This window comes from Heloderma suspectum, chromosome 1 (assembly GCF_057233095.1).
Source record: "Heloderma suspectum isolate Gila_16-S chromosome 1, 16-S_ref, whole genome shotgun sequence".
In the NCBI taxonomy this organism is placed as follows: domain Eukaryota; kingdom Metazoa; phylum Chordata; class Lepidosauria; order Squamata; family Helodermatidae; genus Heloderma; species Heloderma suspectum.
In genome coordinates, this window is record NC_139458.1 from 192,070,836 (window position 1) to 192,084,350 (window position 13,515).

The window sequence follows — 13,515 nt, forward strand, 5'->3', positions numbered from 1 at the left end:
TAATACTCTGAGTATGTGCAGTTTTTCATTTTAAGCTCACTTAAATTACAGCACCATCATGGCTCCAGGTATAAAAAGGAGTTTGGTTCTGATGCGCCTTGTCACCTGCCACTCTCTGGGTGGTCGGGGTGTGTGTGGACTCTGGAGTCCTGGACTTTGGCCATAAACCCAGCCCTGGCTGCCCACTCTCAAGATTTAGACCACCTAACTGACATTGTGAAGTTTTCTTCTATCTCTGGTTGGCTAGGATTATCCACTTTTTAAAAGAGAACAAAAGGTGTCCCATATTCATGTCTTCAGTGTCCTATAGAAGCATTCACCGTTGGTCATGTAGGTACATAACATTGGTTCACTCCATTTCATGATACTTTCTGCCTGTGCTTTACTGTCATTGTATTCTTCTGTTGATATTGTTAATCATATCAAAGGTGCTTTAAGAGCAGAATGTCCTGATTCACTTAACATTTCAGGAGCCTTTCAGTTATGATAAGCCAAAGACCAGTATAATAAGGATGGATTCTCACAACTTTCTATAATCAGATTTTTCCTGAAATCATATTGACCCATGTCATCCAGTGAATATTTGTTACAAGGTAATTGTAAGCACTTCTCGCCATCCCGCCATCATCACAGGCACGCCTGGTGGGAACACGGGAGAGGGCCTTCTCGGTGGCTGCCCCAAGGCTCTGGAACTCCCTTCCCAGGGAGGCCACAGCGGCACCCTCCTTGATATGTTTTCGTAGGCATGCAAAAACTTTTTTATTCCAGCAGGCCTTTGGGGATAACTAGTCTGGACCTGGGAAAATGTGACGTATGGATACCATTTTTGTTGTTCCGGTTGTCTTTTAATGTTTTAATATTTTTACAATTTTAATATTGATGATTTAATTATATTTTTAACTTTTGTACAGTTGTATTTATATTTCTATTTATAGGTTTTAACTGTAGCAGTTTTAACATTGTAAGGCTGCCTTGAGTCCCAGTATTGGGAAAAAGGCGGGATATAAATATAATAATAATAATAGTAAAAAAAATGGAGAGAGAGACAGAGAGAGAGAAGTTGTGATACATGTATTCCAGGCCTTCCCCTGCCCTGAAAACATAGGTAAATCCCATTGTTACAATAAGGCGTATTTCAATAAGACACCCCAACCAATCAACTAGCCACCAATGTATACAAAGAGCTTGGCATGCACTACCTCCCCCATTCATTTCAACCAAAGGAATATAGATCCATACATGCATTCCTCCATGCTTTGGGTCTGCTTCTTCCATTGAATTGAATTGGGGAAACATTTGCATGCATCAGTTTCATATGCAGCTTTGTGGCTTTGGTTTTGGTCAATGAGCATATGATTGGTATTTAAATGCCTGGCTTGCAAACACTTAGGATTGATTTTGCTTTTTATCCACCTACTGACTGCATACCCTAGATGGCACCAGAGCTGCATCATATTTTGATTATGGGGAAAAAGGATACTAAAAAGCAAATGTACAGTAATGAAGATGCAAATACTGTACTAGCAAAATATCTGTTACTTACTGTTACTATGGATGGGGGTGTGGCAGGAACTTCTGCTGGTTCAGGAACTCTAGCAACCTCAATCACCTAGGAGTATTTAAAGAAGAGTTAGTAGGTGTCACCCAAAGTCAAGAAAGCAAACAGCAACATGAGCTGAATCTACACATAGCAGTTATACCGTTATCATACCATTATCATAACTATTGGTGCCCTGCCCATTGGTGTCATGTCTACCAACAGTTATGACAGCAGTATGATAATGGTATAATTGCTATGTGCATAAGAATAGTGGTAAGACAATGGTTCCTGTCCCGTTCTTCTCCACTACTTGCTATGACAAAGTGATGTTAGGAACTTAAGATCAGCGGTGTAGTGGTGGCGGGTCATGCCAGGGCGTTGCTCCGGCACTTTTTTTGAAGCCAGCCCGCAGCCAGGTCGCAGTCTTCTAGGGAGGGAGGAGGGAACAGAGGGAGCGTGGGTGGCTATCTCTTGGCTGCCTCTCGTCTTCTACGCAGAGCCCGCTGAAGGGAGCTAGCGAGAGAGGGAGCCTGAGGGAGCTCTGCAGCCTCCTCTGCCCCCCCTTCTCCTCAGCTCTTGGCTACTCTGCCCATCCCTGCTCTGTGCCTGCACGCCAGGCACTGCCCTCATCTCCTGCAACACCGGCCACCCGTTCAGGGCTGCTGCTGCTGGCTACAGCAACAGCCGGGGTGGTGGTGGTGCTGCCACCATTATTTAGTTATGGGGCAGGGCAGGTGGCTGGTTTGTGCCAGTTTTTAGGATTTATCACACAATCCTATGCATGTTTACTCAGGCGTCAGTCCCACTATTTTCAATTGCCAGTTGGGCTTTCTCCCAGGTAAGTGTGCATAGGACTGCAGCCTTCGCAAGATCTCTGTAAATTTAATTCGAAATAAACACCCATTGGATTGCACTGTTAATTCTTGAACATTAATTTCTACGCTAAGCGGAATTGCCAAATGCAACCTGCTTTGTCAGCTACACTTTTTGGTACAAGGGTAGCATGAATCTGGGCAAACAAACCCTGGTGGAGGGGAGGGAAACAGAAAAAAAATCAGTTGGAGGGAGAGGAAAAAGAAGGTGTGTGTGTGTGTGTGTGTTTCAATCCAGCTGGGTGTGTGGACGTTTCTGTTGTGGGATGGGAGAGATTAATGAAGGAATTTAGGGAAGGCTAATGGGTAATGTTGGGGCGCTAAGGGAGTGTGCAAGGGGGCAATTTAAATGAGAAGGGATCTGTCCATGAGGGCTGAGTTTAGAGGGTGAAGCTTCCATAGAGTATCATATTTTGAAAACCTAAAATGTTTGTGTTTGTGGGTGAAAAAGGTTAAAGATTTTTTTCTCAGACATCCAGTTGAAATACCCCTGCCTTACTCTCAGCTGCACAGTTTTTGGATCCCAGTTCAAGGCTGTATACCTTAAAAGGATGTACAATCTTAGAAGGGGGCATGGCTGTGACTGTCACGAAAGGACCCTGAACTTCTGGATTTGCCACTAGGCTACTGCTTAAGATGTTAAGCAAAAGTCACAACATATGGTACACCAAGGTCAGTTGGGGAAAAGGGATATCTTAAAAGGGGAAAAGAGGCTGTTACTGAAGGAAACGTGTAACCATGCCAGGTTGCTCTGGAGGCAAATCAGGAGGATGGGAATGTGCTTCACAACAAACCTCTGGCTCGCCTTCTTGCATGAATTCAATGCGTTCTTGTTCCCGCATCAGACCACCTGTCACGGTCACACCTATTTCTCTTTTCATTTCAGTACCATAACGTCTCTGATAGGTGTCAGCCGCTGTTTCTACGAAAGGAAATTGTGGCGAGGCGACTTTTTCAGGCATTATTCTGGGTTCAGGAGACTTTGCAAGAGGAGGCCTCACAGGTTTGGTGATCTTTGGAACAGAAGTTGCTGACAACTCCTTTTGCAGAGTAGCTATAGCAGATCCTGCTATTGAAACCTAACCAACCCAAGAGAAAGAGAGTTACCACTTTGCTAGTTAAAAGAAAAGAAAAGATGCACTATATATTAGCCAAGCAAATACATGTAAAATGGTAGAACAACACCACTTCTTTATTATCATTATTAGTTTGGGAAAGAGCAAAACTAGTCAATTCTTTTTCTATCATCAATTAGCAAGGCTCTTACAAGGAGCATTTTTTTTAAATGGTGCTTTAATTTTGGAAATGATGAAAAAACCATGATTTTTTTGACATTATTTAAATTAAAATTTCAGATTATTCTGTAATATTCAAAATTTGAGATTTTTCTGCAAAAACAATATAAAGTCTTGTGGCAGCTTAAAGTCTAATAAATGTTATTATGGCATATGCTTTTATATTCACTATTTGCTGTTAAGCAGCAACAAGTCTCATAAGGATCTCTAGGGGGGGGGGTTGGATAGAAATTCAAATATTATTACCATAATATCATGGTAAATATTCAAAAGTGCGATGTAAGAGCACTAATTCACTTTCAGTTAAAATGCCAAATAATTATATTAGGCAGAACAGACAGACAATCTTATGTGTTTGTTTGGGCTTTTTTGTTTTGTTTAACAAGGAATATTTTCTGGAAACAAAATTAAGGTATCTGCTATAACATTCTTTGCATTAATTACATGCATTTGAGGGCTAAAAGGGTGCATTTCAATGAAAAGATAATAGAAATCTGTATTCTAAAAATAGATTAGATGGGATCGTTAGATGATGAGACCTGTGAAAGAGACAATTAAATGTCAACTAGAGCAATGGGGAAAAAGGAAGATTAAAGTAGCGCAAAAGCATTGTAATTCTAATGGAGGAATATGATATAGGTTGGATTATGTATGTATCATATGTTAATTCCTAAACTGATTTAGTATGCAGCAGGATTACCGAAGAATGAATAAACATTATAATTTTTATGAATTACTTGATTAATGTATGGGGTGAGCATTTATAAAAAAAATTCTACCCTTCAAGAGAAAAAAGGAGTATGCCAGGCATATAGCATTTTATCCAGTATTTGTTTCCCTTCCCGCCTTCTTATTCTTGTTGCTTTCTGGACAAGAGCTTTAAAAGAATATTATTCTTGCTTGATCAATACAAATGGAGTCTTTCAAGTAATCTTCCAAATTGCATATGCAGATATATTTTCATTGATATTATCTTCTTAATAGAGGACAGCCCAAAAATATAAGCCAGAATCAATGGGACTTTCCATTCCTTTCCTCCCTATGCAACTCCCTGCACTCCCACCAAAAAAAATTATGCTTTGGAGGGTCCCCCAACCCTCCAAAGCAGATTGTGGAAGATGCAGAGGGCTGCAGTGGGGAAAAGGAATCCAGCCACTGAGGGATGCTCTTCCATTGGCGGACAGACACTCTTGGATTCCGCCCACAATAAACTGTGCCACATCTTAGTAGTATTTCAGTATTAGAAGTGGAGGATGGGCTATGGCCTATGGTCAGGATTCACAAATCTCCCTCTGCCCCATGTTCTTGGGCTTCTTTGCATTCTGGCCTATATAGAGAAGACAATGAACTGGCTGTTTCAAATGACAGAGCCATTTTGCCTGGCACACATTTTCTCCTCTTCTTACCTCGTAAGTGTGATCTGGTTTAGGAACAGTAATTTTTGAAACTGTAAAATGAGGGCTTGCTGTACGGGGACGGGTGTGTTCCACATGGATTGATTTTTCGACTGATGTTTCTGCAGTCCTTTTAATCTACATTAACCAATAAAATGTTTATTGAGAATTTGATGCTGCTTGCTAAGTAGGGAAAAAACAACAACAACCCAAAGATGTTCAACAGTCATTGGAAATGACTGCATTGTTAAACTTGAGCCTAACCTGTGTCGATACGGCCATTTTTTCAGCAGCTGTAATGTGTGTCTCAGGAGGAACATGGACCTCCTCCGTTTTCACAGCTTTGGTGACAATGTGATGTTCTGGTGGTAACTCAACCACACGTCTTGCTATTGCATGTTCTTTATAGCCATATTCCAAAGCTGCCTGTTCAGAATAAGCTTCTTCAGCGTAATCTGGCTCCCTTGGCTCTCTAATGCGTGCTTGGTCAACTGCATGAACAACTGTAGCTACAGCTTCAGCCTTTTTGCCAACATCAATCTAGAGGTAATATTTGTAGAACATGGACACATATCTATGTTAATAAGACAGAATAGCTAGCATAGAGGACATATACGCAAACACCTTGCTTATCCAGCTTTCTATAATCCAGATACTTCCTTCTTCCATATCTATATTTGATGTCCCTTTGAAGACAAATTTGATGTCCCTTTGAAGTTTTCAGATATGGAGGAAGGAAGATTCCACTGTATACAATGCAGACAGATAATGCACAAATACAGTATATCTCATATAAATGTTCAAATACTGTATTTGAAGACAGGTGTGATTACATATTTTCCGCTGGACGTTGCTCCGATTAAAAACTTACACATATTTATGCAAAGAAAAACTTACACATATTTATGCAAAGAAAAAGCAGCATTTCCTGAAACCCATATATTGCATGTTCAGTGCATATGAAGATTTACAGACAAAACCACATACACGCACATATAAGTATATACATAAACACACTTGCTTTTCAGAGAGTTGTACAGATGATTTTGCAACATTTTAAACTTGGTCTTCTGTATGGGCTCATAGTTAAATGATTACAGGTTTGCTTGACCCTCACCATACCCTCTTTTAAAGTACATCACAATTTTAAACAATGTAAACCAATTATTTTGCGCTGTATTAATAGCTTGGATCCAGACCTAGTCATACTTACACTAGACACACTGAAATCATGGGACTTAAATTAGACATGAGCAGTTAGTGGGTCTACTCTAAGCATGGCTAAATTTGGATTCAACTCGATATGTAGTGAGTAGTATCCAATGTTAGTCCTACATAGAGCAGGCACATTGAAATGAATGGGACTTAAATTAGTTGTGACTGACTTCAGCCTCATTCATTTCAATGCATCTATTCTAAGGAGGACCAATATTGGATACTACCCCCTGAGATTTTTATTTATTTAGATTATTAACTTAACACAGTATCCTAAATAGGTCTATCCAGAAGAAAGCCCCATTGAATTCAAGGGGATATATGCCCTGGTAAGTGTGTATAGGATTGCAGCCTTAAACATGTTATTCTGTAACCTCAAAACTGATACAGAGCTAAAAAGTGAATTTATGTGAATACATGTTGCTATTTTCTCAGAATTCTAATTCGTCTGTATACACACACAAGAGAAAAATATACATGTGAAAGAATAATCTGTATCTATATCTATATCTATATCTATATCGAGAGAGAGAGAGAAAGTTGGTGTAAAGTGACACAACAGCAAAGCAACGAGGCTCTGTATCTGCAGTCTTAAGATAAAATGTACAAGAAAGATAGCAAGACTAACAACAAAGTATTCAACAATATGTTTTAAGCGAAATGTTTCTGCTTCTGCTTTCATCAGTAGCTGTGCTGTTAAATTGGTATCAGGAGTGGCCACCTGGAATGCCTGGAGATGAAAGTTCCTTAGGAGAAAAAACAGCAGTATGAGTGTTATAATGCCTACAAATTGTCCTCAGATTAAGGCCATTGGGACGAAGAGTTCTCAGTCCGTAAATCCAAATGGGGAAATTTCTGGATTTATCGATTCAGAATCTTAGTCCCAATGGCCTTAATCTGAGGACAATTTGTAGGCATTATACCACATACCGCTGTTTTTTCTCCTAAGGAACTTTCATCTCCAGGCATTCCAAATGGCTACTCCTGATACCCATTTAATAGCACAGGCACTGATGGGGGTGGAAGCCAAAACATTTAGCTTAAAATTAGGGATGTCAAAGAATTCCGCCACGGATCTCGGTGAGGCCGAATGCCAGTGCATTTGGCCTCCCGAAATCCGGGGCAGAACGAAGCCCCCCGCCCCCCACGCCGCGAAAGGCGCACAACAGGACACTTACCTGGTGTCGTTCGTGCTGCTTTGCAAATGGCGTCCGCGTCTGTGGCCACCATTCGCTTCCCTATTTTTGCCGTGATAGGCTACATAAATATTTACGTAGCCTATCACGACAAAAAAGGGAACGCGAATGGTGGCCGCCATAGCCGCCGCCACTTGCATTCCCTTTTTTTGCCATGATAGGCTACGTAAATATTTACGTAGCCTATCACAGCGAAAGACAGGGGCGCAAATGGCGTTGCGGCCATCATTTGTGCCCCTGTTTTTTGCCGTGATAGGCTACGTAAATATTTACATAGCCTATCATGGCAAAAAAACAGGAACGCAAATGGCGGCTGCTATGCCATTTGCGCCCCTGGTGTGTTTTTTTGCCGTGATAGGCTACGTAAATATTTACGTAGCCTATCATGGCAAAAAAAAAAACAGGAACGCAAATGGCGGCCGCTGTAGCTGCCGCCATTTGTGTCTGCAGGTTCCACTTGGCGTCTGCGAATGCACCCGGGCGGAAGCTCCGCAGAGTTGCCGTGGAGGGGAGCTGGCCGGGTTAGCCTCTCCCCCACCGCAAATCACCCCGTCGAAAAGGTAAGTGACTTTTGTACATCCCTACTTAAAATATATATTTAATACTCTGTTGTTAGTCTTTCTTTCTTTCTTTCTTTCTTTCTTTCTTTCTTTCTTTCATATATATATGTGAATAAAATTTCAAGGGGTCATATTAAATGCTATGCTAGAACAATGTCCCAGGCCAATGCAGTGGCAGTCTGGTAGTATGGATATTGTAGAGTTTAAAAAAAAAAAAATCAGTTAATTTTACATTTCAGAGAGCTCTATTCACCTGATCATGAACTAGATGGATTTGTTCTCTTTTGACAGCAACTTCTTCTCTAGTCCTTGATATTTTATCTTGCTCCCTGCGTTTGTCAACAGCAATGATTGTTGGAACTACGGTAGTTTTCTCAGCCTCCTTTCTTATCTGATTGTTACAGCAAGAATAGAAGTTTTATGTTACATTGTCTCAGACAAAAAGGTACAAAAATGAGAGATGAGAGATGAGACTGGAATACATGGACAAGGAAAGGTTAACAGGATTAAAGGGTTTTAGGGCTTTGTTCCCCGCAGAATGGCCCAGCTCCTGTATTGGGTAATACTGATGCTTGGTTATTAACTGGCTGGCTAGTTAAACTGAAGAAAATTTTAAAAATGCAATTTAGTATATGAATTTTTAAAGCCTGAAATGTTATCACAGTGAAGCTTGTGAACATATTAGGGCACATCAAATGGAATAAAGACCACTTTCCATTTCTCGTAAGGAATGCAACAGGAAAATGATATTAAACAGTTAGTATATTTATTGAAGGAAGGTGGGAACGTCAGTGTGAGCATGGTATATAAGAATGACCATCACATTGCCAATGGTACTATTCACCTTTTCTTGGATAAGGTGGGCTTGTTGTTCTTGTTGGGTAGTAATTCCCTCTGTAGTTTTTACTATTGTGGTGGGCACTTTGGGCTTATCAGTGGTAATTATTACTTTAGGTACCGAAGGTTTCACAGGCTTGATAACTTCTTTCTTAATCTGATTTTTATAGTAAAAAGAGAGGTTCAATTAAATATACGATGTTGCAAAAATGTTTACCTGGACATCATGGAAAAGCAGGCAAGGACCAGTAAAGCACAAGCGATTATGAAGAAGCAAAAATAATGAAATACCTATACAGACCCTAGAATTAGTATTCTGTATGGGCTGCATACAGTTCTATCTTAATCCTATGTAGCTTCATTACAGTCATTACACTGAGCTTCATTACAGAATGACATCATACTTTAACTGGGGAACCGGCACTTTGGCCATCTATTAATTAAGTGTAAAGGTATCACAGACTCTTCTATGTTTCGTTGAATACTTTAAATGGCCTTCATAGATTCCCAACAATTAATGAAAATACAAGGAGTATTGTTTTTTGGAATCCATGTGAATATGTCACCACTAAAAGATGGGGGAGCATTTTGTTTAGTCTACATTTTAAGCAAACTGATCTAAGTCACACTTCCTGGGCTGGACTAATATGAGAATTGGAAGACAGCTGTCCTTCAGGTTGTGCACCTCTCTGAATATTGCAATGCTCCAACATTGCATATAAAAATGTATATATTAGGGAAGGTTGCATACAAAATGTCTATACTAGGGGAAATTGCATACAAAATGTTCATGTTAGGGAAAATGGCATATGAACATAAATGCAATTTTTGTGCATTTTTTAAAAATTGCAGGCTGCTGCGGAAATTGGACAGAACAGACTTGTGGCTGAATACAAGCAAAAATGTCACAGGTGGGAAACATACTTATTTGTCTATCCCTGTATGACAAAGTGACTTTCTGTAATCACCTCGTGATTTTTAAAAAAGTACCTCATCATTTTTAAAAAAGCAAAAGTATGCACACATCTGCTCTTTTTAAACAAAAACACACAGCTTGCCTGATTAAGAGATCTTAAGATCCTGAAAGCTTGCACATTTCTGGTGATCTTTTGGTTGGCTTAATAAAGGCATTACACCAATATGCGGTTTGGAACACCTCATGATTGAAATCCATGTGGAACTAGTTGTGGAAATGATCTAATATTTGTTTTAACCAAAGGCCAAACTAAGTTACCAAGTGTGATTTTTTGAGATTTACAAAACTCATGTTGGTTTGTTGGCCCAGTAGACAATAGACCCTTCTTTTGTACCATTTCCATGCTGACCCCCATGGTAGCAAAAGATGGCTCAGTAATAGCACAGTAAGACATCTTGAACTGGGCAAATTGTTTAGTGAATTTCAGGGGACCAACGGAACGCTATTAAGAGATTTTTCATGCTTGATGTCTGCATCAAAAACCATATTGAAAAAAAATGTCAGTCATTATCTAGTGAAACTTTTGAGTATCTTGGTAAGCAGAGACATGATCTATAAAAGTCTTACACTGAAGACTCCAGTCTTGCAAACCCTAGCTATGCAGGATTCCTGTTGAGTTCACTGGGTTTTGGATTAGGACTGAATTGCTGATTTGCTTCCATGAAAAACAGGCAATTTATTTTATAAACATTACATAAGCTTCTGTTGTTGCAATATGATACAGCACATTAAAAAAAAGACAAAGGGAAATAAAAAGCAACTGGCAAAGAACGACGTTTGCAACTGAGATGGAGGTAGATGGGTTAATTAAAACAGTCATATTCACCTTTTCATGATGAGCGATGTGAATTTCTTCTCGTCTGGTAGAAATCTCTTCTCTAGCTCTTGAAATTTGTTCTCGTTCTTTAATTGTGTCAGCAGCGATTATTACCTTAGGTATAGGAACTTTCACTGGTTCCTTTCTTATCTGATGTTTATGGTAAAAAAAAAATGATTAAGTTATATCAGATCTAACAAAATAAAAATATCAAACAACAAATTACATAACTTTACCCAGCAACATAGAGGTAACCCCCAAGAGACACAATCCAACACAGAGCTAAGTGTGTTCGAGCATATTGTAAGGATTAAGCACACTTAACTCTGTGCTGGATTGTGGCCAGCATGTATACCTGCAAAGCAGAACTGGAATAGTTACATTTTATGCCTGAATAAATGTGGAGAGGGTATTGTTTCATTGTTTATGGGCAGTTATTAATTCCAATGGCTCCAATTCTATACACACTAGAACTTGATCTAACATAATATTTCTCCCCCACAGAAGAATATCCTTGAGGGAATACATGGGGTGCAAATTATTGTAGGGTGATAAAAACTGATAGGGTGTAACCACGGGATCTGGAGTCTCATTTCTGATTAAGAAGTGGGACAGGACTTGCAACACATTGTTACAGTGTATCTTTGCCTCCTAACAGGAGTGCTCTTCTCAGGGTTCCAGCAGAAAGCCTTGCTCTCTTCCAGGACACTCCGTTCAATTTCCTCTCCCTTCAGTTTTCTAGGTCCCCCCCCCCCCACAACACGCACATACTCGACTCACTCTCAGCATCTACTGAGCATGCTGAGTATTGATGCTGGGGGGTTGAGGGTGGGGTAGCTCCCTTATTTTTAAAAAAGAGGGGTTTTTTTTCTACTTTTGCAAAACTCGGGGTTCCTTAAGCATGCTGATACCTCCTTCTTGTTTATCAGTGGCCCTGTTTTGGCTCCTACGTTTGCTATTTAAGGGAATAATAGTACAGTGTTTACCTCTAGAGAAACAATGGGGATATTCTAGAGGTTTTCTCATCTGTTTTCAAAACAGAACGTTGTCTCTTCTTCTACAGGGAACTGAGGCACAGTGGAATGTGGAAGAGTGGACCCTACTCCGATGATGTTCACATGAACAAGAACTTTAAAGAGGAGTCCACACCCTCCCCCGTTAACTCCTCTACATGGGCCCCTGGTAAATGAGGAGAATGTGCATCAGGCTCATGTACCCCACCCCCCAATCTTCTTGATCTCTTTCTACTCATTTTCCCTAGACAGAAGATAGTAACCTCTGGCCTGGTGCAACACCAGGTTGATCTATACTTCTTTCAGTCTATGGATAGATTGCAAGTTTGGAGAGATCCTGGGTATAGATTAACCCAGTATTGTGCCAGGTCAAACGTTGCTTTCTCATTACAAGACAACAGTTGGGGGATAGGCAGGATGAGGGTGTAGGTAAGCATGAGTCTCACTCTCCTCTTGCACCTAGCTCACAAATAAACATCTGAGCAGAGCCTCAGAGAAAACAGGGGAGTTACAGTGCATTATGGGTTTGTTAAATTGAAATAACTGGTCATGTGAACATGGGTTCAATTTGCAATATATATTTCAATCTGTTGTGTCAGAAACATAAACTACTGTGCTTCACTTGGGCCCTAATCATGTCTTTACTACATGGTCATAAATAAAGAAACTGGGATAAGAAACAAGTATTTTCATAGTTATAACTGAATGACTGTGTTCCAGTCCACGCACAATTCTTGTAATCAAAGCAATCAGAAATGTCCTTAGACCCAAGGACGGTAAATGTGTATATACAGAGGACAAATACTGTGCTTTGGAAATTTGGCTTTAAAGGAATTCCTCTCAACTCTTTCTCCACCATGGTATGCTTCACAGTAACAACCAACTGGGGCAGCTTGGTTTTCTGCCGTGTTTCAGGTATACAAAATAATCTCTAAGAAGCAGTATAGTGGAATCAAGCATGACTTTGTCACATGTTCACATATAGCCACTTTGAAGAGAGCTCTGTGATATTATAGAAGGCCTCACTATGAATGAAGCAATGGTGTGTGACATCACAAGATGTGATTTGTTGAGGAGGAGGGGGAACAGGCATCCCAGAGTTGTGTGTGTGTGTGTGAGTGTGTGTGTGTGTCTGTCACTTCGCGACTGCTTTTTGCAGTGGGAATTGGCACAAAGTTAAATAACAATGATGATGACGATGAATGTGCAGGGATGCATATTTTAAAGTCCAGCAGTTTCAGTCATGTGTTGAGGAAACAGGAAACAACGTCCAGCACAAAAAGAGTTACTTAGGGTCAAACGACACGTTACATTTAATCGTGTAGCATGTCGCTGAAGCACATCTCTTTTTGTGTAAGAGTGCATGGCCCTGTTTCAGATTGGGACCAGCATACATTGGGAGGGGGATATCAAATTGCCTCACCATTGTTTCTCCAAAATTCCACCTGCAACAAATTGACTCCAATACAGACTGTTTTCTCTTTCTTTGACCCTCACCCTGTGAGACGAATGTGTGTAATTTCAGGTAGGGAAAATGAGGGAGGTTTAATCGTCCCCTCCCGGTGCAGGCTGGTCCCAATCCAAATCAGGACCGTGTACAATTATACTAAAGTAAATAAAACTATCAGGCTCAACTACACGCCACGCAGTTAACATTAACATGTAGTTTGGTCCCCAAACTCTTAATAAGGACTTGTGCCAGCCCAGTGGAATTTCTCCCTTTTTTCTTTTGAACAGCCAGCACCCACAAAACATCACAAGCTGCTTTTGAAAGTCTCCAATGAGCTTTTCTACATGGTT

The 13,515-nt window shown here is 40.3% G+C and overlaps 1 protein-coding gene across 1 annotated transcript in view; it reads right to left on the reverse strand.

Annotated features, from left to right (window-relative positions):
* The window catches only part of TTN (titin), a 310,226-nt gene that overhangs the window by 275,769 nt on the left and 20,942 nt on the right, over nucleotides 1-13,515 (reverse strand). Inside the window, exons 9-15 of the mRNA XM_084814765.1 lie at nucleotides 10,700-10,852; nucleotides 8,917-9,045; nucleotides 8,326-8,463; nucleotides 5,366-5,641; nucleotides 5,114-5,239; nucleotides 3,207-3,491; nucleotides 1,544-1,609 (exon numbers count right to left, since the gene is read on the reverse strand). Of these exons, the coding sequence (XP_084670891.1) occupies nucleotides 1,544-1,609; nucleotides 3,207-3,491; nucleotides 5,114-5,239; nucleotides 5,366-5,641; nucleotides 8,326-8,463; nucleotides 8,917-9,045; nucleotides 10,700-10,852 (1,173 nt within the window). The remainder of the gene's footprint in view (nucleotides 1-1,543; nucleotides 1,610-3,206; nucleotides 3,492-5,113; nucleotides 5,240-5,365; nucleotides 5,642-8,325; nucleotides 8,464-8,916; nucleotides 9,046-10,699; nucleotides 10,853-13,515) is intronic.